The sequence below is a fragment of the Schistocerca piceifrons genome, chromosome 1 (genome assembly GCF_021461385.2).
Source record: "Schistocerca piceifrons isolate TAMUIC-IGC-003096 chromosome 1, iqSchPice1.1, whole genome shotgun sequence".
NCBI classification, from domain to species: Eukaryota; Metazoa; Arthropoda; class Insecta; order Orthoptera; family Acrididae; genus Schistocerca; species Schistocerca piceifrons.
In genome coordinates, this window is record NC_060138.1 from 227,108,375 (window position 1) to 227,136,213 (window position 27,839).

The window sequence follows — 27,839 nt, forward strand, 5'->3', positions numbered from 1 at the left end:
AAACAGAGAACCGACCCATGGAGATAACATCTTGGACCTACTGATAACAAACAGACCCGAACTTTTCGACTCTGTATGTACAGAACAGGGAATCAGTGATCATAAGGCCGTTGCAGCATCCCTGAATATGGAAGTTAATAGGAATATAAAAAAAGGGAGAAAGGTTTATCTGTTTAGCAAGAGTAATAGAAGGCAGATTTCAGACTACCTAACAGACCAAAACGAAAATTTCTGTTCCGACACTGACAATGTTGAGTGTTTATGGAAAAAGTTCAAGGCAATCGTAAAATGCGTTTTAGACAGGTACGTGCCGAGTAAAACTGTGAGGGACGGGAAAAACCCACCGTGGTACAACAACAAAGTTAGGAAACTACTGCGAAAGCAAAGAGAGCTCCACTCCAAGTTTAAATGCAGCCAAAACCTCTCAGACAAACAGAAGCTAAACGATGTCAAAGTTAGCATAAGGAGGGCTATGCGTGAAGCGTTCAGTGAATTCGAAAGTAAAATTCTATGTACCGACTTGACAGAAAATCCTAGGAAGTTCTGGTCTTATGTTAAATCAGTAAGTGGCTCAAAACAGCATATCCAGACACTCCGGGATGATGATGGCATTGAAACAGAGGATGACACGCGTAAAGCTGAAATACTAAACACCTTTTTCCAAAGCTGTTTCACAGAGGAAGACCGCACTGCAGTTCCTTCTCTAAATCCTCGCACAAACGAAAAAATGGCTGACATCGAAATAAGTGTCCAAGGAATAGAAAAGCAACTGGAATCACTCAATAGAGGAAAGTCCACTGGACCTGACGGGATACCAATTCGATTCTACACAGAGTACGCGAAAGAACTTGCCCCCCTTCTAACAGCCGTGTACCGCAAGTCTCTAGAGGAACGGAGGGTTCCAAATGATTGGAAAAGAGCACAGATAGTCCCAGTCTTCAAGAAGGGTCATCGAGCAGATGCGCAAAACTATAGACCTATATCTCTGACGTCGATCTGTTGTAGAATTTTAGAACATGTTTTTTGCTCGAGTATCATGTCGTTTTTGGAAACCCAGAATCTACTATGTAGGAATCAACATGGATTCCGGAAACAGCGATCGTGTGAGACCCAACTCGCTTTATTTGTTCATGAGACCCAGAAAATATTAGATACAGGCTCCCAGGTAGATGCTATTTTTCCTGACTTCCGGAAGGCGTTCGATACAGTTCCGCACTGTCGCCTGATAAACAAAGTAAGAGCCTATGGAATATCAGACCAGCTGTGTGGCTGGATCGAAGAGTTTTTAGCAAACAGAACACAGCATTTTGTTATCAATGGAGAGACGTCTACAGACATTGAAGTAACCTCTGGCGTGCCACAGGGGAGTGTTATGGGACCATTGCTTTTCACAATGTATATAAATGACCTAGTAGATAGTGTCGGAAGTTGCATGCGGCTTTTCGCGGATGATGCTGTAGTATACAGAGAAGTTGCAGCATTAGAAAATTGTAGCGAAATGCAGGAAGATCTGCAGCGGATAGGCACTTGGTGCAAGGAGTGGCAACTGACCCTTAACATAGACAAATGTAATGTATTGCGAATACATAGAAAGAAGGATCCTTTATTGTATGATTATATGATAGCGGAACAAACACTGGTAGCAGTTACTTCTGTAAAATATCTGGGAGTATGCGTGCGGAACGATTTGAAGTGAAATGATCATATAAAATTAATTGTTGGTAAGGCGGGTACCAGGTTGAGATTCATTGGGAGAGTGCTTAGAAAATGTAGTCCATCAACAAAGGAGGTGGCTTACAAAACACTTGTTCGACCTATACTTGAGTATTGCTCATCAGTGTGGGATCCGTACCAGATCGGTTTGACGGAGGAGACAGAGAAGATCCAAAGAAGAGCGGTGCGTTTCGTCACAGGGTTATTTGGTAACCGTGATAGCGTTACAGAGATGTTTAATAAACTCAAGTGGCAGACTCTGCAAGAGAGGCGCTCTGCATTGCGGTGTAGCTTGCTCGCCAGGTTTCGAGAGGGTGCGTTTCTGGATGAGGTATCGAATATATTGCTTCCCCCTACTTATACCTCCCGAGGAGATCACGAATGTAAAATTAGAGAGATTAGAGCGCGCACGGAGGCTTTCAGACAGTCGTTCTTCCCGCGAACCATACGCGACTCGAACAGGAAAGGGAGGTAATGACAGTGGCACGTAAAGTGCCCTCCGCCACACACCGTTGGGTGGCTTGCGGAGTATAAATGTAGATGTAGATAACCGAGATTATTTTCCATAAGCATGCCATTTCACTACATGCTGCTTGTGCGGTACAGTGTCAAAAGCCCTTTTGAAATCTAGAAATACAGAATCAGTTTGAAATCCATTGTCAATAACACTCAACACTTTGTGTGTGCAAAGAGCTACTTGTGTTTAACAAGAACAATGTTTCCTAAATCTGTGTTGACTGTGTGTCAATAGACCATTCTCTTCAAGGTAATTCATAATGTTTGAATACAATGTGTGTTGCAAAGTCCTGCTGCATATTGACATTAATGATATGGGCCTGTAATTTATCGGATTACTCCAAATATTGGTGTGACCTGTGCAACTTTCCAGTCTTTAGGTACAGATCTTTCATTGAGCAAGTGGTTGTATATGAGTGTTAAGTATGGAGCTATTGCATCAGCTTACTCTGAAAGGAACCTAATTGGTATACAGTCTGTATCAGAAGACTTGCTTTTATTAAGTGGTATTAAGTTGCTTCACTGCTCCAAGGATATCTACTTCTAAGTTACTCATGCTGGCAGCGGTTTGTAATTTGAATCCTGGAATATTTACTTTGTCTCCTTTGGTGAAGGGATTTTGAAAGGCTGTGTTTAGTAACTCCGCTTTCGTGGCACTCTGTCAATAGTATTTAGATTGCTATTGTCCAGAGAAGGTATTTACTGTGTCTTGCTGGTAGCATTCTTCATATATGACCAGAAGTTCTCTGGATTTTCTGCCAGGTTTTGAGATAAAATGCCAAAATAAGAACAACTGAAACTGGCTGCCAAACATACCTTTCTTTATTATTTTTGTTGTGCCCTACTGAAGAGACCATTTGTACTTGTTCAGCAATTTACTCTTCTTTTTCTCCCAGTACCTCTCTGTTGCTTCATTTTGTTTCTTTTTACATTCTTCTGCCCACTCTGAATTCTGCCAGGTAATCTTCTCAGGTCTTTGTGAATTAATGTTATAAATTTCATTCTATCTTGAAAGGCTTCTCTGTTAGCTTCCGTTTTTGCCAGTTGTCCACCCTGTATAGGTAACCATAGAACTGTATTCACTATTTCCTGATGATACCTGTGATCTTTTGCTGTGTCTTCATTGATCTGTGATTTATTTTTCATCCGATTTCTATTTCGTCCTGAGATTTGTCTGAGAATTTTCCTTTCATGTTTTTCAATGATTTTTATTTGGGTCTGCCATCAATTAACAGATGCATGTAGAGCTTCTGTTTTAACAACTTTGTTACAATGTCATAATTTTCCATTTTTTGGTACAGATTTTTTGTTGTATCTGTTCCAGATGAGTCTGTATGCTCTTATTTAGTTTTGCAATTCTTTCTTTGTTAGATTCCTTATTTATCCCTGTTAGTTCAATATTTTCTATCTCAGTACTTAAAAATTTGTCTGCTTGAAAGATTTTGCTAAATTTGTTAATTACATGTTGGCTGTTGAATCTTGATCTGACCCCTTACATGCAGTGTATTTGCACCCCAGATTTTCCTTCTATTTGGTCAAGATTCTCTACTGATTGGATTGCTTCTGGTCTGTTATGATTACAGTCTGTTTATTTTTTTGAAGTTGGAGAATGGTTTTGCAGTGTGATGCACTACCTTTGATTTAGCTTTTAACATTTAAGCATCAAGGACGTTGCATAAGAACAAAAGTTGTTGATATAAATGAAAATTCACTTAACTATGAGAATGACTCAGTATCCAGCAGCCGAAAGATGTTGTGCAATATCATGTATAAGTTTTGGGTCCTTAAATAACACAGCTTGGGATCAATTGTTTTTCTACTAAAAATTATTGTTTGTGTATTTTTCATGCTGCCTCACAATTGCTTTCACAATACCCAGAAATAACATTGAAACATAAGAATTTCTTATGGAAGGATTTTAGCTTTAAACATATTACCCTTCACCCTTCTTTTATTTTACATTTTTTAACTTCCATGAGCCCTATTCAGTGGATCACTCAGACTGGGTCCCTGTGATGTGTAAAGAATTGAAAGCTGTACATTTTACAGAAGTGCAATACAATGAAATTAATGAACTTTACAAATTATTGTACTACTGTGCAGCTAATATTATTTATATTATAACCTAAATAACGAGTGTTTGAAAATATAATGTAATATGGATAGATAAAAAAATCTCCTCTGTAGACATGGCAGGAAAAATGGGGAGAATTGCCAAGAACACCTTGTCAAGGGGTTCTGCACAACTTTTTCATAACTCTTCCATTCTATAAACCTAACCAGTCCTTTTTCCTTGTTCTCTTTTCTTTTCTCTTCAGACCCCCCCCCCCCCCTCCCTGGCTAGAAGAAGGAGCCACTAGCTCCGAGAGCTTGCACATTAGTTTTCTCTCACTATTGCTTAGTGAGTCTATTTTTTATGCAACCATATTATATTGTAATATAACCTGAAACATTAATTTTAAGATTTTCAGTAATATTCTTCAATGAAGTAAACAGAGTGGTCTAAAAGGAAGTACTTTAATTCAATCTTAAACTTCACTATTTTACCCAGAAAACATTTAACATGCTTAGCAGATTGTTGAATACATTTGTCCTCCTTTCTTTACCATTACTAGGCCCTCAAAGTTTTTGTATAGGTTGCTTTTGGTTGTATTCGTACTTTACATTTGTTTTGAGAAAAGAAAGGTACTAGTAATGATAAAGGATATTAATTAACCTATATGCATTGTGAGACAGTTATCAAAATACCAAGTTTCTGAAGATATCTGCACATGAGACTCCAATAGTAAAACAATTATACCTCATTAGAATAAACTTCTGGTATTCTTAATATCTTACACTTGTAAGTCAACTTTCACACTTATTATGAATAGAAAAATCAAGAATAGATTAATATCGTCATTTTTAAATCATGTGTACTGCAAATGTAGGTGAACTAAGCTTTTCATTAACCCTAGCATACAGGATTTCAAGTGAAGTGTGTGATCCATTCCATAGAGTCCAAATCTGAGCACTGACTACATCTAGTATTAAATCTTCTCAAAATTCAATTATAAACAACTTTCCTTGCCCCATCAATTGACATTTTCCTCATAAGAAACAGTTTTCCATCTTTTGACACATTATGCTTGTACTAGAGAAAGGAAATTTAGCTACACTTACATGACTGCATTGTTCCTAACCTTTGGTGAAATTAAAATAATGCCATATTTACGGTTGTAATAATTGAAACCAAATAACACACAGCTCTCTTTGTTTTAAACCACATTGACTTTCACTTTCTGGTCTCACATTTGTCATAGAGCATCTGAGTCTGTTTAATTAGAGACTTGGGTGCATTCCATTTTACCAGCAGTTCCATATTTTATACCTCAGCACACTATCATGCGTCTTCTCTTAATCTAAGAACAATATTATTGGGTATTTTCCTTTCTCCTAATATTTTAATGATATATCAAAGTGAGAAATAATTTTATGTAAATAAATGACCTAATAAAAATGCTCCTAGAACTGGAGAGGGCATATGACAGTGAGCTGAGAAGTAATATATGGGATTACTTGCCAGCTGCTACAAAATGTAAAATTGTAGATTCAGGAAGCTACAAACATTAACTGCTGCACTTCAGCTCTTCCAGTAAGTTTATGTCCATCCAAAATTTGAATATAAGAAACTAAGCTACTAGAACTTCATCTTTGTCTTCTGTCAGCCTCGCAGTGGATGGGTCCTTCTGAATCTGAGCATTGATTGACCTTCTCCTCCTTTCCAACTTTTCTCAATCAATCCTCTTTTGATCTCTGATAAAAGGACATATGAGTTGAGAAAGAACTGTACCATTCACTCTGTTAACTAGACAGAAAATTCATTTGTTATTGAATAACAGACCTTTCATATACAAAGGTGGATCGAAACGTAATGGCTCCTGTGTCATGAAAAAATAAATAATGAATATATAACAGCAGAATTTGTGCAGATGAGAATTGAACTATACTATATGCAACACTACCTTTCAACAGACACCATGCATTTGTACACATTTACACTATTGCTGAACTGAGAAATCAAAACTAGAGTGGAAAAATTTAGGGTTTTGCTTCTTGACCCATGATTTTAAAGCTCTTTCAACCTCATCCAAGATGTTTATTCTGTAACTATGTAGGTGTTCCTTCATAGGTCCAAATGGCTAGAAACCAGATGTGGCAAATCAGGGAGATAGAGTGCCTAAGGCTCCACTGACTAGCCCTTTTTTGCAGTTGCTTGGTTGTGAAAAACAGTATGTTAGGGCATGCTTTATCATGATGAAGCTTGGTTTCTTCTTTCTTATTGCCTCCTTGAGTTTCTTGAATGCGGTTACAGAGGTTTCACTGTTGATTCTGATAACACATTTGTCTCCTCGAATCATTTCATCAGCAGGTTCTCAATTGGAATGTGTGACAGATCCTGTCAGCCAGCCGCAGCATGTTTTACCTGCAATACTCATTTCTCCATTACTAAACTTCTTTAGCTAACACCACACAATTTTGACATCCATTACTGTGTCCCCATGCATGAGGTTAAAACAGCTTTAAAATAATGGATCAAAAGCAAAATTTTGGACTTGTTTTGATGTCTGGGTTCAACAATGACACAAATTTGTAAAAGTGCATTGTGGCTATGGTGAACATAATATTTTGTAGAGGACACTTCAGGCTATCATCTGCATTAATTGCACTGTTGTATGTTTATTATTAGATTCTTATGAGATAGGAGGCATTACATTTTGATCCGCATTCTTAGAAAGATGTGCTTGATCTTGTAGGTTCCATTTTGATTAGATTACAAAAACAGTAAAAAATATAACAAAGGAAAATCCAGGATGGAATGTAACAGTGCCCTTCACCATATAGTGGAAATGCTGAGTTGCAAAACACACACACACACACACACACACACACACACACACACATACACACGGACTCAAATGGAGGCTGGAGTAGGGGGGAGGGGGGATATCAAGGTAGCAGATTCTCCACCAGGGTTTTGACTACCTCTCATAATGCCCTGAAATGATGAATGTCCTACCCACTATTCCTCCCATCTGTCCCACAGTGGTATTCTGCTGCCCACTGAACCTACATAATATCCTCTTTCATCTGTAAACATCCCTGCTCCCAACCCCTTGACTGGTGGCTCATATCACTGTAGTAGACCTAGATGCAAGACCTGTGCTATACATCCTCCCACACCACCAACACCAGTACAGTCACAAGCATCACCTATCCCAATAAAGGCAGGATTACCTGTGAAACCAGGCATATGATTGATAATTTAAGCTGCAACTGCTGTGCTGCATTCTACATAGGCATGATAGCCAACAAGCTGTCTGTCCACATGAATGGCCACTGACAGACTGACCAAGAAACAGTTGGACCATCCTGTTGCTGAGCATGCCACACAACACAATGTTCTTCAATTCAGTGACTGCTTCACAACCTGTGCCATCAGGATTCTTTCCACCAACACCAGCTTTTCTGAATTGTGCAGGTGGGAACTCTGCCTGAAATATATCCTACGTTTGTGTAACCCTCATGGCCTCAATTTTCATTAGTCATAGTCCAATCCACCATCTAGCCCCTTACCTGTTGCCATTCCAACACTACACAGCCCTCTCTTCCACCAATGCACCCAGTCCTCTCCTTTTCCGTCCCCCGTCACCCCCTCCTCCTGCCCTCTGTCTAACCTCACGACTGCAACTAGCTGTCTTACTCTCTCAGGACCTCATCCCTGTATGCTCTCACAAGCAGAACTTTACTGTCCCACACCCTTACCCTGCTATCCCTCCCCCTCCGTGCCCCAGCCTCCTTATACTCACCACCCGGCTGCTTCTCCCATGATGCCCTGCTACTCACAGTCTGGCCTCAACAGCCAGAGACTGTACTCTCTGTGTGTGTGTGTGTGTGTGTGTGTGTGTGTGTGTGTGTGTGTGTGTGTGTGTGAGGGAAGGTGTAAGCACATGTTCACATATGGATGGGCTCATGTGCACCACAGTTTATGACTAACAAAAAGGAATGTGTACATTTTATGGTTTTAATTTTACCTACAAGAGAAACATAGTTGGAAAATTAGACACATGCATAATGGAATTCTGTTTACTATTTTTCAGACATACGTTCAAGATTTAATACGCAAAGAAGCTGCTTCAGTGTACAAGAAACTGGTGGAGGAAGATGGCCATTTTTATGTATGTGGAGACTGTACAATGGCTGAACATGTGTATCAAATGCTGAAGTTAATAATACAGGAACATGGGTCTATGACAGATGCAGATGTTGAGAGCTACATGCTTAAAATGAGGGTGAGCAAATTAGTTTATTGTCATTAGATATTTACATAAAATGATCTGTTCATATTTTAATTTAGAGGGAGCAGCCTATGGAGCCAATGGAATCTTTGACTTTAGCTCTTAAGTTGCAAAGATGCGTTGAAATATTTTTCAGCCAGGCCATGAAACACACTGATGTAAGTTGCAAATGTGATAGACACAGGGTGAACCAGAACTCCATTGAAAATTTTTTGGATGTCGTATTATGGGCCAAAACAAGGACAAAATGTCTAGTAAATATGGGTCTAAAATGCATACTTCACGAGCTATTATCACATGTCATCTTCAATACTGTGTAACGCCCCTTTTACTACACTGTCTTGCTTCCCATATTTTGAGAGAAAGTAGCATGGACTAAATCAAGAAAAAAAGTGCAGTTGATATGGGCACCAAAATGCAAACCATGAGAGCTATGAGCACTTGTTCTGTAGAAGAGATGTGTCTCAAAGTGGCAAAGATGATCAAGTACTCATAGTTCTTATGTTATGCATTTTAGAACACAAGTTTATTTTTAGTTCTACATACCCTGGCAATTGATTTTTTCAATAAGTAAATTCCATGACTGAATTGTGATTCTGGAAAGTCTTTAAGATGCCACAGCCTCATATATTTCACTCACCTTTTATTACCAAACCTCAAATACCATATTCTGCATCTTCAAGAAAATTTTTAATTCAGATGCTCATTCCTTAACTGTTTAAAACATAGGAACAGACCCCTTACAAACCTTCACCAATGTCATATGAGTTCCCTTGCAATAAACCTTTCTAAAAATAGGATTTTATATTGGCCCTCTCTTTCAGTTTATCCATTTGAACTAGAGACTTACAACACACATGTGTATAAAGAAAATACTCCTCAAGTCGACACTTGACTTACAGTCTTTTGCAACTAGGCCAAAATAACAGATATAAAATCTCAGTGATGTAATTGTCTTGTCTCTGCCAGGACAAGGAATTGTCTCCTTACTCTGGTATGTGATATGAGTTTCCGGCTATCTAATTATATGACTGCACATATTTTGCAGAATATATTGACAGTGTTCCTTAGCTTCTTCTTGATGTATTACGGAGTGCTGAACTGCTTTTTTCTTCCCACATGTATAGAGGAATTCTTCTTAATTCCTCAGTACAAGTTAGAATAAGATGGCAAATAATACTGCTGAAATATTGTATGGATTGACTACGTTGGTCTTTTGTATATTTCAAGAATCTGCCAGGAATTGAGAAATCAGGATTTCAGGTTTAAGGTAGGCTACTTCTTGCCTATTATATTCTTTGGAAGAACATATGAACTGTAAAAGCAGTGTTTTGTGATCTGCATTATGTACTAGCTTATTGAATTAGATTGTTCAGGTCTTGTAATCATCCCCATGAGGTAAGTAATGTACTCTCATTATGATCACCTTTATGTTATTTTATCATTAGAAAGTAGCATGCACGACTACTGAACTTTTTTCCAATTCATGGCTCAAAACATGCTTCATCATCTTATATTTTGTCAATACTGCATTTTGCCTTGTTTAATACATCTTTGGACTGGCCTACAAAGCAAAATACAAATGGCATAACAACTGTTAAATGCATATGCTGCTGTCTATGCAAATGTCTTAGCAAACACATAATGTTGGCAATATTTTAAGAACATTGTGTAGTGCCCTGACATAAAATAGTGCTGAAAATATGGTAAGTCATATTTTAAATATAAAAAAAACCATCAGCAGGTGCAAAACAGCACTTTAAATGTTTACATATTGTGATGCATTTCTTTTGGCCTGATCCCACGTTTGGTGTCCTTTGGACTGCTTGATATGCTTACAAGGACACTGCATGAAGTCTCTTAAAATTTGACTGTTTGCCTGCTAAGACATTTGGTTGGAAGGCAGCACATGTGTGTAACACCTGTTATGCGCTTTGTATTTTTCTTTGTAGGCCAATCAATCTCAAGATGCCTTAAACAAGGCCAAATGTGTTATTGGCAAAGTATAACATAATAAAACCTGTTTTACAGCTAGGATAGTTTATCTGAAAAAAAAAAACTGCAAGAATATCGCCATACATCCTCACAACCGTTTCACTGAATATGTAGTGATGTTGCATTAATTTTAAATGTAGAACCTTGCTGTAGCACTTTTGCTGTGGGTGATTTCAGTGTGTCATTATCTCTTCTCTGCACTCATTGGTATGAAATTTTCTTTGTAACTCATTGCAGGAGGAATTCTCATGCTGTAATAGATACTCTAGATCCTTCTTTCCCATTGTATTTATGTGATTATAGAAGTGTTTAAAAATGTATGAGGACAGACATAATGTTGCTGGAGAAATGCAGCAATTGTTTGAAAGCTTTATCTCATTATTTAAGTCACTATCCGAAGCAAATAAGCAGTTTACAAATATGTTCCCCATCATGTTGTTCGCTTATCTCCGTATCTTCAAATGTGAGGAAGTATATGTAATAAATAAATATTCAAAGCAAGTAAAAACATACGGTAAGTTGTTCTTTTTGGGTAGTTAATCACATAACTTATGTGGCATTGTTAAAAGAAACATTGATAATGTTAAAAAAAAAGAGGGAAAGGTGTTGAAAGTTACAACAATGTAGTACAGCAAAGAAGCATTCACCCACAGATTAGATCAGAACAGTAGGCCACTAACAAATTATAGTGAAGAGTGACTGTGATTCTGACTGTAATCACCTATGGTACTCAAGACATTAAACTGATAGCATAGAGTAAATTGGTGTAATATGTTAAATCCAATACAGACTATGACCACATATATTTCTTTTTTTCAATGACCAGTTTTGATTTTATGATCGTCATCATATTGATGTGTCTCCTTGAAGTCAACAAAAGAAGGAAATAAAATTTATAGCCATGATTGGAATCATTACATAGTGTAAAAACACTATAAAATTGTAAAAAACACTCATGACCTGTGATGTAGTGTCATTGTTGTGCTAACGAAGGTCATACTTCAGGGTCATGACTGTTTATTACAATTTTATCATGTTTTTATACTATTTGATGTCAGTAGAGGCTGTAAATTTTATTTACCTCTTCTATTAACTTCAAGAAGAAGAAAGATGAATCTGATAATGATCATAAAAATTCAAACCAGTCACTGAATAAAACAAATATTTGTGGTCATAGATCTTTTGGTTTTCACATATTCTCAAACATGGGATCGCTGTTATCTTCATGGTGACCACATCACACCCAACCTAAATAAGTTCAAGTGAAGAACTGTTTCTTTTTAAAAAAATGCTCAGATATGATTATGCAGTTGTGATCAGATATGATTGTGCAGTTGTGAAACAACATTCTGTAAGTGTACTTGTACAGAGAAGCATTGGAAGGGAAACCAAATGTAGATCAAAGGAATACGGGGAAAGAGGAACATGGAATTATTCAAAACATCATGGAATAAAATGATGTTAAAATTAAAAGAACTTATAAAGTGAAAAAATGAAGAAATATTAGAATGATTTGGAAGGGAAGGAAATTATAGATAATGCTTGCTAGAAAAAGGGACTGGTTTGCTACCATCTGTTATGTTACCTAGGATTAGCTTACTTGGCACTGAAATTGAGCACTGGATGAGGAAACTTATAGATACAGAAAAATGAGAATGTTTTAAACAGCTTATTAAAGATAAGTGTAATAATTATGTAAAGGTAATACTATTGCTGTAAGATGAGAATAAGCGGACAGTATTAAATCAGTCAATTATGCCACAGTAGAAATCAGTCAGCTTAGACCCATGTTAAACTGTATGGTTTCTGTTGAATATTAACAAGGAATTGCATGGTCTAGCGTTTTTCTAACTGACAAGGAGATGTCGACAGGGGTGGGAAGGTATATAGCTGATATGCTGAAGTGACATATTTAAATCACATTAGATGCTTTTAAATTTTTATTTCTAAGTCTTTATTGAATTGATTTTGACATTATTTTTATTCAGTTAATCGGTTCAAATATATTTTTTATTTCTAATGTTTGGCTCATCATTTGTGCAATAATCATAAATTTATTTTTAGTTTTTGAGATGTATTTTGGTTGGTTGGTTGGTAATCACCATGCATACACTTAAAACATAAATTCTTCTTGCACCATGGACAAAAAATAAATGCTGCCTTTCTGCATTCACATTGTTTTATCAAAAAATTCAAAGGGAAGCAACTTCGTTAATTTTATGAAATTAATCTTTTCATGACCTAACTTCAATCCATACCAGACATACCATATCATATTAGTACATGGTGGTGCACACAGAATTGAATGGATGATTGAATGGAGTTTGACTGTGTCTTACTGCTTAGCAGTTTTGGATTCATCATGAAGTAATTCAGATGCTCTCTGAACTTTTTTATCATATTTTTCACTGATGACAAAAATATATGCCACATGGTGTACACAAGGGATGGTGAGTCAAGTAATATGGATGAATATATAACATGATAAAATAGAATAAATTGTATTGAAGTTAATACATAGATGTAATTGAAATCACATGGCCAAAGATTCCAAATTAAAAGAGAATGAGAGTCTAGAAAAAAGTTAGTATGGTCATTAAAATGATAGAGCAAAGGATTAGAAACAATAAAATTCCATTTGAAAGATTTAATTGATAAAAATATTGATCATAGTCAATTTGAAAAAGATCAAAAAAGGATAAGCACCTGACCAAATTTGAATCCATCACCTTCAGCAAATCATTTACATACTTGAGCAGATGTGCCATTTTTTGTAAATTATGCGGGCATGCATTGTACTTTGTACATTTGTAAAGAATAGCTGTCGGTGTGTTACCGAGGTAAACATTCATGAGCAAAATCACAGTTTAATATTAGTTTAATTAAACAACAATAAAATAAAATTTCATATATCACTCTATTGCCATGTACAAATGTTACCCCAGAGTAATGACCCACTCGAAGCACTGAACAGCACAGTTGAATAAGATCCCAACCAAGCACTTATTCGGTTGCTAATTACCTTGTAGATAACTGCCTCATTGTGGCAGTGTGCCGCTAGCTGTGGCAGTGTGCCACTAGCTTAGAATTTTGGTTATTTTCTTGCACACATCGCAAATTTTTTTCTCACCTAGCTCATTGTTTATTGTATATTACCGCTGCTCATTCATATGTATGACAGCACAACTTAGCACTGTGTTAGCTGAAGCAATAATGAAGGAATAGATATGGGCTCACAATTGGAAAACAACAATGAAATGGTACAAGAAAATGTTATTTGTGTATGGTACACTTTATACGTAGGTGCACCTGTTCAAGCGTTAACCACCACACTAAGCTGCCACTCAAAATAATTATCGTATTATAAGGCTTTGGAGCAGCACACAAAATCCTTTTAATTACTCGCAAATGGGGACCCACTTTGATGAATGCCTGCAAGGTATGATAACTGGGACCCTAACCAACACCACTGTATAGATGGATTCAGAAAGTGAAGCCCACATCTGGGGACCTCTCCTTGTTTGTGAGTCTAAAATCACTTTATGTTTGATGCTAGAGTTAGCTGAAATGGAGATTGGTTAGTCACATTTATTTTAACTTAGCAACTAAAATCTGTCAAACAGTAATATCACTTAAAATTTTCCAAATAAATGTTCACAGGATGAAAACCGATATCATGAGGACATTTTTGGAATTACATTGCCGTACAGCAGAAGTACACAACAGGTCAAGAGAGACAGCAAGAATTCGAATGGCATCTCAACCATAGCACATATAAGCTGTACACCATGGGTGTCACAATTGCAGCATATATCCTACATGGTGCCTATTTATATTTTAATGAAATATTAATTAAATACAGTGGCACATATATAAATACTGTTCCTTAAAGATTTTAATTATAGTAAATTATAAAATGCATTTATATGCAGAAATCTCTCATATTTTTTCTGGAAATATGTACTGTTTATGAAATATATAAAAAGCCTAGATCTTTAGTGTTAGATGCTACACACAGTGTAAAGAATTTATAATTTCTTTATTTATTTAACTTATACTATATTTTTACATGGTGTTGGGAAGTACTGGAACAAATGTTCGCTTCCTGTTAGAACAATAAATGAATAAACAAATTTTCTTAAGTTAGCAATAAATTTTGTGATTGAATTGATGAGTAATTTCCTTGTTCTTGTTAAGTGCGTACAAGTAGAATGCTGGCTTTGCAAATTATTTCAAAAGTCATACAACATGTGATTGCTACATATCAGTAATAATCATCAATAAAAAATAATTAAATCACAAGTGTCATACAGAGCAGTTTATCATGTCACATTATTAAAACAAGGAGTCAGAAATTAGTAAATAATGCTGAATATCATTTACTTAACATTTTGTTCTCTATGACAGTTTGTTGTGTAATGTTGCTATAATGTATCACATTCATACAGATGTAGTAGTCAAAGGAAGTCACTCCAAATTTTTCTTTTGAAGACATTTTCTCAGATGAGTTGTAATTTGAAACAAGGCCTTGTGACATGATCCCTTAATGCATTGTCATCTAAATTGTTTGTTAGAAGTCATTGGTTTCAATGTGACGAATGCATGTTACTTGCAACCTGTTTCATGTGCTTGACTAATATGCATTGTTCAGTTATCGTAATTTTCCATTGCTGTAAACGAGTAAGGCATCCAATCTGGAAATAGTTTGAGATGCAGTATTGTATTGTATTACGAATATATAAGCTCAGTTTCAAGTGCACTAATATGTTGATAGGTCGACACTTGGTACTAATGATTAAATTGTTGTGTTGCATAAACTACCAATTTTGACATCAAAACTCTGGAGGACTAGGTGTTAAGTTTTTATCAGTTTTTACACTTCTGGCTTAGGTAAAGTGTTTGTGATCGTAATCTTAGGATTAATGTTAAATTGTTTGTAAATGAGAACCTCAGATATATTGTTTTCTTATATACATATTAGATTTTAAAATATAAGTTGGTCACTTTCAAAGGGGAGATTTGAAACATATACTCAGTTATGCTATAATGTTACACATGATCCAAGTTTGTTGAAGTGGAAATATTGACTATGGTCACAAATTGAACCTTTGTCAGTGAAATACTCTATCATCTCTGAGATTATAACCAGTGGCCTTTGGAGTACACATACATATGAGGAAGCCTGAAGTGTTTTTATTCATGGAGTATGTAAGTAATATTTACCTGAATAGTTTGCCTAAGCTGAAACTGCTTGATAATTTCATACATAATTAATAAATGAAAAACTTAAAGATTATTCATTCTCTCTTTTGTCCACTGTAAAAATTTATGAACAAGTGTTTGTGATTATGTTGGTGAGATTGTGATATATTTTAGCTTTCCAAACAAATTCTAATGACAATGATTTCTGCTGAATGTCCTAAGAATGTCGCATTCAGATCACTCTGAATAGAGCCAAATCTCAGGGTACATCAAATGCATGCTATCTTTGTTGCTAAAGGGGACTTATTGATCTCTACAAGGTTTCTCAATAATAGTTAATTAACCAAAATTCCTTGGTATTCAGTTTTTGAAGATCAGCTTTCCTCATTTAAACAGCTTGATCTCTAGTCAGCTCTACTTATTGATATTGTACAAAATGATTTTGTATAATGATAAAAAACTGTTATTACAAGTACTTCAAGCTTACTATTAATTCTTAAGAACATATGAATTTGATGAGCAGTTTTCTTTTTTCATAACAGCACCTGTTCTTATTTTGTCAAATTGATACTAAAGTGAAAAAAGGCTACTAAACAGTTTATACTGAGGCCTGTAAACATTGTTCAATTGTATGTTTGACACAACCATCAGTCAAACTGGTTCAGACTTAAAAACTGATCTCAGAAATAAAATATAACTTTCTAGTGAATAACTCCAAGATATTGTCTTAGAATAACACTGAATGCTTTTAAAAACTGTTGTAATGGGTTGACTTGTAACTGTCAGTTTCATTACTGGATACTGATGAAGTAAAATGATCTCTGCTGTATCCATGCATGATCAAGTAAGTGATGTCATAGCTAATACCATATGTAGAAATGTCAAATGAATATGACATACCACTAGAAAAACACATTGCCAATCACACCAACATATCACAATTACAACCTTTCAGTCACATTTCATGCAAGTTCTAACATACATCTTACAAATATTTTGAGAAAATATTCAGATTGAATAACTAATGTTCAGAATCTGTTGTCATCTGTTACTGGAGATAAAAATAAAGACATGTATAATAAAGAGTACGGTTGTTTAGTGATTTTATTTCTTTGATGTGGTGGGTTAAAAATCCCAACAATGTATATGAAGATATAAATTTATTTGGCTACTCACATTACTTGTTCTGCTGATTTGAGGAAGTAGACTTAACTATGTAATTTATCATATTGTTCCCCATTATTTCTTGTTGAAGATACATTTTGACAAATACACTTTATTCTCGGAATACGTTTCATTCTAAAGTAACTGTCATATATTGTACAAGGAGGAATTAAGATACGAAAACTACAGAAACTAAATACTGCATTAAATTCCCTAAAATAACTGCTGTCGTGTTATTTTGTGAAAATCTGAAAAGACCATATTACATTACAACATGCACTGAATGACAGCTCTCTACCATTGATTGTTTCCTACAGTTATTCAAAGGATGTAACTCTGTTATGATAAAGCGCTGGTCCCCACTCACACTCCCCCTTTTGTTCTGGGTTAATGAACCACTTCACTTCAGAACCTTCAGAACTGTGTTGCCAAAGTTTCTAGTACTTATATGACCCAGAGAAAAAGTTATATATTTAAACAATTTTTGATATGTTTGTACTCGGAGCTTGTTTGCATTTTCACAGAGTTTGAGGCCCTTGACTTAAATTTAAAGACATAGCAAGAGTATTCAGTTCATCAGGCACAGTTGTGTCACATTGAAATGTTAGGCCTTTTTAATCATTTGAATGCAGCTTTCAGTGCATTACTGATTATGTACAATCAATGAATTGTTACCATCTTTCAATTATAATGTGTGTTTTAAAGCAAGTTTAATTGTGGTTAAAACTTTTCATCAAAACAAGGGAATCAGCAGTGTATACTTTACTTGACAAAACTGTTAATTTCTTCTACTTTCTCAAATGACATAGATGAAGCTACTATTGATAAACATACCAAATTTATTCTGTATAAGAGCTATGCTTCAGTAAATGTGCATTTGTGGTTAATGTGCTGTGTACTTTGAGTATATGGCACAGAACTGAACCAAAACATATTTTGGTAAAGACAAACTACACAAAAAACTAACACACACTACAGATGCAAACAGGATAAATCAAACCAATAGGGTAATCTGTGTGCACCTCACTGATAGAATTACAGCTGCCATAGATCACATAACTAATGAGGAAGTATTGAATAGGATTGGAGAGAAGAGAACTTTGTGGCACAGCTTGACCAGAAGAAGGGATCGGTTGGTAGGACATGTTCTGAGGCATCAAGGGATCACCAATTTAGTATTGGAGGCAAGAGATGAATACACTAAGCAGATTCAGAAGGATGTAGGTTGCAGTAGGTACTGGGAGATGAAGAAGCTTGCACAGGATAGAGTAGCATGGAGAGCTGCATCAAACCAGTCTCAGGACTGAAGACCACAACAACAACAGACTGGCTTGTATGCAGGATTTATCAGAGGGTTCTCCTGCTGACAACATTCAGAAAGCACAGAACTCATAGCTGAATGGGGGGGGGGGGGGGGGGGGGGGGGAACCAGGATGTGGCAGTGGCTTCCTCAGAGACCTACAACAGAACCTTTTGGCTTAGGTGCAGCTGATGTAGTCAAGGCCAGTAGATGTGAACATGAGGTTGGGAAATGTATCCAGTCACCTATTCTGCACAAAGTGAGAGGCAGTGGAATGTCGGATTCATGTGGGTGGCAGCTATGACAAGACACCAATTTGTGTTTGTCAAAAGGTAGGTTGTGGTCCATGGGGAACAGGGACAATGCATCTGTGTTAGTATGGAGCATCACTGCCGCATATTGGATAGAATAGTGAAAATTATACAAATGCAGTGGCATGGGAAACAACGCTTCAGGCCAAAGATGGTGAGCAATGGTCAGTAGACTGTGACAAGTTGAAATTTCTGTTTATAAAGGAATAATTTAAATTCCTGAAATGTGATACCGAGAGCCTTCAGTTTGATTTGAGAACAGGCAAATAAGGTCTAAAAGGCATATCCAATAAGGTGCTCTGTGCCATTATGATATTTTTGGGACTGACACTGCCTGTACTGCAGCATGGGGACAGCTGTTAGTATTACCAGTGGCATGCCTGGGGTATATATTGTCAAGGATGGTGTCCACTTAAGTCAATTTTTTAATGCATTGAAAGCCTGTTGACTGTGAGATGACCATTCAAAATGCACACCTTGGCATCATAGCTGGGTAACAGAGCTCAGCTAAGCTTGCAGTGAAGTGGCCAAATAGTTGATCTCACACAGAAACATATGTAAATCTATTACATTCATGTGTTGATTGCCACGGCAGTCTTCCGTTCGTTAAGTTCATTGGTTGAGATTTTGAACTCTAAATGTATCATGGAAAGTTACATGAGAGAACACTTCCACAGGTTGCATTTCAGTCCTTTGTTGCCAGCCTTCAGAACAAAAGAGGAGCCATACCTGTAACCATGGTATCATAGGACGTATGTGGCACAGTTTGAAATACCTTTTAGCAATTGATTTGTAAAACATTGTAATGGCAGAGGCTGAATGTTGTGTTAAGCACTAGGCAAACTTTTGCTGCATCCAAGGGCATTTGAAAATATGTCTGTGTGATAACAGTTTTACTTAACAGGCTGCCACAGCCTAACATTGCAAAGAATTCATCCAGTATCAGTAGGGGATAAGTTTTGTAATGTAATGTCATGAGCAAGTCGAGCAAGTCTATTCATTTCTGTTTTGAAGTTGTCGGAAACAGGGGCATCGGCTGAACTTTGAAGAAGCACGTGCCACCTATCATGTTAAGAATACCATTCCCTAATGTAGTTAAGAAGATGTGAGCATATCTGTCACAGAGAGTCTTTAGGCAGCACAAAGCCCTTTGGATTGCATGGTGTGTACTATTTCATGGATTATAAATCCAAAAGCTTGTATAGAGTCTGCCCCGAAAAAATTGTCCACTTTGGGATAAATTGTCAAAAGAACATTTACTAGTAATGTGTGTGAATAAAACTGAAAACTGCCATAGCAAGGGCACATAATGGCATCCATAACTCCTAATATTTGTTTCAGTTGCCTTCGTAGGTGGTGACTGTAAACTCAAGTAAGTGGATTTGTTTGGTAAGAACAGGGAAGCACCAATGTCCAGAAGTAACCTCACAGAGTGTTTACCTATGAACACATCGGAGTTCCATTACATTTGTTGGGCTGCATTCTGAGAAGCCTGCACTTCTGTAGATTTATCACTCACTTTGTTCATTTGTGCAGATTGGGACACACTTGCAACGGTACTGTTTAAATCATACCTTTTGCGAACATCTCTCTTTGCCACACCTGTGGCATGTTGTACACTGATGGAGGCATGTGATATATGCATAGTGCAGGAAGCAATGTTTACAGCAAGGGAACAGCACTGTCGTTGTGGTCCATCACTGCTGATGTAGTTGTTTATGAGGTCATAGTAACTTAACTGATGTGGTACTATGCCCCAGAAATCTCTTGGTCTTTTGTTGTTCATTGTCCTCCCACTATTAATGGACTTGATGAACATATGTTAAATAAAATGCATCCCACTGCAGCAGTTTATTTTCAATCTCTCAATATTTATTTGCACCCAGCAGCACCCAATTAGTAAGCTACACATATTAGCACCATATCACTGAGTTCTCCAGTGGCCAACTAATGCATTAAATTAAATAATTTGGACATGGAATGATAATAACTAAATACAGACTGTCTACATGATATTAACGTAATGGCTGCTGGACACAGATTGTAAATTACATTATCTTTACAAATTGAATGGTAATCTTTGACCGACTAACATATTTACTGTCAACTAGCGACTGATTCAGGCTGTGTGTAGAACACCTACTTATAGACACACATAATACCATAAATTACAGTTTGTTGGAATACAATCTTATTATAATTTAGATACTAATTTAAAAATCAGGAAAACTACAAGGAACAAAGACATAATAGGCAACAGGCATTGACATAAGGTTGTCTAACTAAGAGCAGTGTAACTAGATATATCAAAAACAATAGATACTTCTTGATAAGACTGATTTTAAGGTGTGCAGCGATTTCTGAAGCCCACAAAAAGGTTTGAGAAAGTAAAATTTTCTAATTGGAATAATTAACAAACTAACATGTTATTTTAGTGAAAGTAGTCATTTTTTGAAACCAAAAAAATCAGGGATACAAAACAGTTGTAGTGAATTTAGGAAAGAATGACAATTTCTGATTGAAACATTGCAGAAGATGAAAATTTTGAATATGAGTAACTTTTGAGATATGAAGTTATTTTTTAAAAAAGTGAAATGATTGTTGAAAACAAGTGCATGCGGACATTGATATTGGCATTTAGCAGTAAAAACTGTTTGCTCAAAGAAAATTTTACCTTTGAGTGATTAGCATGTATAGTTAATCATTAATATTTCTTTACAGAAAATGTTTTCATAAGAACCAAATGTGCTATTATCACCAGAAGTCTGAAAATTATCCCGTGAATAATAAATTTTAATAAAATAGAGCATGAACAAGAAACTAACTACATAGTGTTTCTATCACATGTAGTACCTGATCAAAAGTATCAAGACACCTACCAGTGGATGTAATATGTGGGGTGTGTATGCTTTGCCATTATGACCATTGAACTCTGCTGGGGAGGCTTTCCATGAGGTGTCTGACTCTGTGCAGAGGAATGTTATTGTCCTCAACGCACCACCTCACAGACACTGCTTTATGACAGTTGTCTCCAAACTGTTCCTCTACTGTACGCAGTACACAGGACTGTAAAATGTGTTCATATCATGCATTTAGCATTTTCTTAAACATAATAATGACACTACATCCTAACCATGAAAAATAATCTCCATACTGTAACACCACCTCATTTGTACTTCACTGTTGGCATTACAAGTGATGGCAGGTAAAATTCTCCAGGCATTCATCAAACCCAAACCCTCCCATTGGATTGCCACAGGCTACTGAAATGGTAAGGAGCTAGGATATGGGAGTGGTGAGGTGCTGAACATACATAAAATTATCCTTTTAAGATATGGTATGTATTTTACACAGAGGCTAAATTTAACATCATCAAAGATTAGAAATATACCTATTAGCCACATAGGCCAAGTTTAACATAAATAATAATTACAAACCATTAAGCTCATGGGAACATCACAAACGAATAATTGAAATTTATAATTCTATAACAGTACAAAAAATTCCCCTTTTTACGATCAAAACCAAACAAACTCTTTGAACCTTATAAAAATTAGAGAGCTGCCCCAAACGCACTTACTGGTTCCAATAATATTTTTGGCTGTTTGGAAATCAATATTACAAAGACCACAATGTGCATACACTTTAATCATTAAGAACAAACATTCTCAAGATAACAGAATATACAAATTCTGTACAGGCTTAAAATACGAAAGTGAACATTAAAAAATCAGTAAACATAACCAATTATGCACAAGCGCAACCAAGAACAAATTAGAAGCAAACAAAGGCGGTGAAACACATGGAAGAACCAACACATGGCAACCAACTTGAGCTTGGCTCACACCCTGAACGGTTGCATGACAGGGAAAATCAGGAGTGGCAGCTGAGACAGTGCAGCCCACAAATACATTGGGTTAATATAGAAGAATTTACATAACTAAATAAATTATAACACACACATGGACTTAAGTCTTAACTGACAATGAAAAATATTGAAGATACCTAAACCCAGATAGTACATCCACCAGTAGTGCAGGAAAAGGCAAATCTTTCTCAGTCAAAGTTAACTGACAGTAAAAAGAAATTAAAGGTGCCTAAACCTATAAAATACACACACCAATAGTGTAAGTAGAGAGAAATCTTCCTAGAGCAATGTTAACAGAAAACAATAACATTTTTTAAAGATACCTGATCGTAGGAAATGTGCACCAGCAGTGCAGGTAAAAGCTAGTCTTTGTAGACCAGGTTCTCACAAACAGAACAATCTAAGCTGCAAACTCTCTTAGCAACTGAATAAATGTAACTGGGGCATTGCTTTATTACTGGGGTGCTGATCCACTTTAAGGACTTTGTTCAAAACAATGGCTAGCAGTATAAGATCAATCAGCTTACTGCAAAATCGTCAAATGAAATTCAGTAGCAAAGGCACAGGAGTTTTTGTGGACTGTGCGCACTTTACTGCACACAAGAAATGGTGCTCACAGTTATTCCTGCACCAAGTACAAGCAGGGGTGCCGACTTATTAAAAAAAATATTGGAGGGGCCCATACTGGGGGTTTTGCCCTGGGAAATTTTCTAAATTTTAGATGAAAAATAGTGAGTTTTAAAGTTTTTTTTTTTTTTAAGGATTTTCGAGTCATCAACATTAGAACCCTGAAAACAGGACTCTCGATAACTCAACACTCCAGGAAACTTGACAAGCCTGACACATTTTTTGGCTTTGAAAAAAGAAACAAAACGTAATTTAATTTACAGTAATAATCATGCTTATAGACTATTACAGAGCAGTGAATATACAGCTCTGAAAAGACTGAAATTATATTTAAATAAATCCTAAACTATCATTAAAAGAATAAATCATAAAATATTGCAGTCGCACAGTAATAGCAACTTTGATTAATAAGTGAAATAGCTAATTTAAGCTTACTTTGAATGAGGCTCATGGTTCATTAAATAAAAACAATATGTCAAAGTTAATGCTTTAATACAGTTAATAAAGTTAATACAGTATGCCTAATACTTTCATTCAAAATGCATGTAAATAGCGGGTTTTAATTGGGTCTTACACCCTAAAAATATTTTTAAGTATTTGAAAATAACTAATACAGTACTATAGTAATATAGTAATACAGTACTTAACTAGTACTAATATTTTGAAACTGAAAATTTAACATTATATATGTATTTAATTCTCTATTTTATAAAGAATTTTGATATTGCCCTAAATGCCATTATTAGGGCTAGAGTGCCTTTAGAAAGGTGTAAACCGTCTGACTGGATTACTGAATATGAAGTCGTTGATGACTTATTCATCCAAAACATCTCGGTGGGCATGAAGAACAGCCAAGTTTTTCAATCGCTTCTGTCCCATTGTTGATCGGAGGTATGACTTCAGACATCTAAGGGCGCTAATTGACCATTCTGCTGTTGCTGTCATGATTGGAACTACTTGGAGAACCTTAATGCACATCACTACTTCACATAACATTTCTTCAACTGCAGGCTCTAGTGTAATGTACTTTCTTACATCACACATGTTTTTTAAGACCAGTTGTTTTTTATTAGCGATATCGGCTAACATATTCAAGGGTAAGCACAATCTCTCAATGTCTAGGTCATTTTTGAAAAACTCAGTTAATTTATCCAAATTTATTTCACCTCTGTTTACCAAAAGCAAGCACTCTTGTTCGTCTGCAATGACCTGTGTGAGTCTAGTTGAAGCAAACCGCTCGGTAATGCAAGATTGCACCATTTCACAAACTTCGATGTAAAAAGCTTTGTAGTATTCCTTTGGGGTTTTGAAAGTGTGCGGTGAGCTGGCTTTGTTGTTTCCATGCTTCTTCGGTATACTTTGATTCCGAGGAAGCAAAAGATCATCAACTTTTGAAGGTGTTTCTTTTAAACACAATTCCCAAAAGTATTCAAAACTATCACGTCTTCCTTTAAATATACAAATCAAGCCCTCATACATTTTTTCCAGATCAGCAACACTTAGATGAGGGCATTGAATTTTTTCGTTGACATCTACTACTGGGCTCACTGCATGGCAATAAAGATGTAAAAAGAAATAAGTCTTGAATTGTTTCATTGACTCAAGGTAGCCTGCACATTTGTAACCTGCCTCTGTTTTGTCCTCTGCAGAAAATGTTTCAAAACCTCCAGAAGTTCCTCGAAGTTTTTCAATATTCTGAGGATACTAGAAGCTCACATAGTCCATCAAGTCGGACAAAGAGGTCATAGACCAGCTTAGGCATTGGTGCTCTCACAGCGTATGATTCTGAAAAGTCCCATCCTTTTGCTGGATTCCCTTATGGTGTTTATTAAGTCCTTGGCTAAAGCCATAATATCCCTCATAGACGTAATATGGTGGAGACTGTCTACAACTTCCAAGTTTAAACTGTGAGAAGTGCAGTACACATAATGTGCTTTTGGTTGTATATCCAAAACTAACTTTTTTAGTCCTTCGAACTTACTTCATATTCAAGGCACTGTCCTCTTAAGTTATCCATTGACAAAAACGTCTTTTAAGGTACCACACAGAGTTTGCAATTCAGTGTTGGGGGTCTCGTATAAGCCAATAAAGTTTCATTGATGGTTAAGGAATCATCGACAGTATGAATACAAAATGACACTTGTTTGTGAATCGAAGAATCACTTGTTTTTTTTCAACCATAATAGAAAAATGTTCAGTCCTCTTCATTGAATCCAAAACCTTTCTCAACACAGACTTTCCTAGTAGATCAATAATCTCATTTTGAATATCGTGGGAAGTCCACTTATACCTCGAATGCCCTAACCAATCTTTAGGCTCAGGTATGTCATTCTTTTGGTGTTCCAACAATTGAAAAAAGTTTGAGTTTACATCTTCATGCCCTCTAATTGCTAGTCCTTGTTGGCATAGAAACTGCATCGTAGTAAAAATTGTCTCAAGAGCTAAACGGCCTTTCTTCATATCACTGTTTAACTGTTCATTCAATTGGGAGGCCACACTTCGGTTGGTGATAGAATATAGTTTCAGAACACCTTCTTTATGCGTAAACATATTTTCATGAACACAGAATTTTTCCAAAGCCTTTTTCCAGTTAGCAAATGGAAGTAAATGCATCTTCTTTTTTTTTTTTAAGCAAATTGTAATAGATTTTCAGCATCTGCCTCTTTGCAGGTTTTGCAAAAAACAAATTTTCGGTAGATGCTTCATATTCTAGCCATTTATATTTGATCAACCAAGACCTCTGAAATGATCTTTCCTTAATGGATTGACCAGGTTTCAACTGTGAATGGTTCTCTCCTGAAGACGATGAAGAAATTCACGACACAATAATTGTTGGAGGTTGACTTGCAGTATCATCAACTTCCAAGCGCCCCTTTTTGGTAACAAATTAATCCATTGCAAACTTAATTCACAATACACAAAGAGACTAAAGTAAACAAATAAAATATAGTCATATAAAATAGTCCACTAGAAACTAAAGACGGAACACTAAACACATCTGAACGAAACTATCTACACTGAATGACTGTGACAGCAGGGTGGGCTTTATATAGCCATGGCATCTTAATGTCTCGAAGCGTCAAGGCGATGCAAGGCAGAGAGTTCCAGGCACTTCTGCTCCAGTCCTTTTGATGTCACCGCGGCCACAGTGCTGGCGCGCCAGCATCAGACTTTACCCGAATGTTCACGCACTGGGACAAATTCTAAGTGTGCCCGCAGCACCATAACACTATCATGATTCACACCACTTGTTTTCAGTTAACCTGCTTACTACCTTAATAATTATTTGTTTTAACTCATTACTGAATGTATTTTAAAAGGTAACTATCGTCAAACAAGGAAAATAAAAAATTCCAACATAATTCTGTGGTTTTACAAAGCATAACATAACTAATAATTTTCTTAATTATTTTTGGGGCTCTGCCCCTCCCCCTCCCCCAAACGAATTTCTGATGGAGCTCGGGCCCCCTAGGGCCCCGTAGAGTCGGCGCCTGTGGGTATAGGAGATATAGGGCAGTATATGTGGCCACATTCATTGACCAAGGCAGCAGGAAACAGGCCTAGCTGAACTCCAGAGTATGGCCTGCTACTGCACTGGCAGAGGGAAGCGTGATTGTCCAGTAGGCGTAAGCAAGCTCCTCAAAGCAAACATCCACCATCCAAATGGAGTGAGCAGACCTCCACAGATAGCAAGCTCAGGTCGTGATCCAGAGAAACGCCTCTTGAAACAATCACTCCAGCAGATGAACCTGCAGTGAGAGCTGCATATGTGCTTAATCCTGATTGAGGCACTAATATGGTGTCACCTACTGAGACGACAGAGAAATGGTAGCTAGTTAATAAAACTCAAAGACCTGCAAGCAAAGGAACTCAAAGACCTGCAAGCAAAGGCATTGATATGGGTGCACATGTGGCTCTGATATAGTGAGATTTATCACTTCAAATCCCTTGTTTCCAGGCATCCACTGTCCAACGACATCACTCTTTACCCACCTCAAGTGACATTTCACACTGACAACAGAAAAGTCTGGCTCATGAGGAGCTGCTCAAAGACTGTATCACTTTCTTTTTAACTTTCTGCATACAGTTATTGTGCAAGCTGGACTGCCAGTAGGGTGATGCTGAGGGAATTAGATTAGGAAATGAGGCACTTAAAGTAGTAAAGGAGTTTTGCTATTTGGGGAGCAAAATAACTGATGATGGTCGAAGTAGAGAGGATATAAAATGTAGGCTGGCAATGGCAAGGAAAGCGTTTCTGAAGAAGAGAAATTTGTTAACATCCAGTATTGATTTAAGTGTCAGGAAGTCATTTCTGAAAGTATTCGTATGGAGTGTAGCCATGTATGGAAGTGAAACATGGACGATAAATAGTTTGGACAAGAAGAGAATATAAGCTTTCGAAATGTGGTGCTACAGAAGAATGCTGAAGATTAGATGGGTAGATCACTTAACTAATGAGGAAGTATTGAATAGGATTGGGGAGAAGAGAAGTTTGTGGCACAACTTGACCAGAAGAAGGGATCGGTTGGTAGGACATGTTCTGAGGCATCAAGGGATCACCAATTTAGTATTGGAGGGCAGCGTGGAGGGTAAAAATCATAGAGGGAGACCAAGAGATGAATACACTAAGCAGATTCAGAAGGATGTAGGTTGCAGTAGGTACTGGGAGATGAAAAAGCTTGCACAGGATAGAGTAGCATGGAGAGCTGCATCAAACCAGTCTCAGGACTGAAGACCACAACAACAACAACATCACCAAGAGACAACTTGGCAGTTTTAGAATGGTTTAAATGCCCCTTTTACAT

At 36.7% G+C, this 27,839-nt stretch overlaps 1 protein-coding gene across 1 annotated transcript in view; it reads left to right on the forward strand.

Moving 5' to 3' along the window:
- The window catches only part of LOC124790129 (nitric oxide synthase, salivary gland-like), a 705,692-nt gene extending 688,808 nt beyond the window's left edge, over nt 1–16,884 (forward strand). Inside the window, 3 exon segments of the mRNA XM_047257705.1 lie at nt 8,370–8,561; nt 14,223–14,264; nt 14,266–16,884. Of these exon segments, the coding sequence (XP_047113661.1) occupies nt 8,370–8,561; nt 14,223–14,264; nt 14,266–14,331 (300 nt within the window). The 3' untranslated portion in view covers nt 14,332–16,884.
- The last annotated feature ends 10,955 nt before the right edge of the window (nt 16,885–27,839 follow it).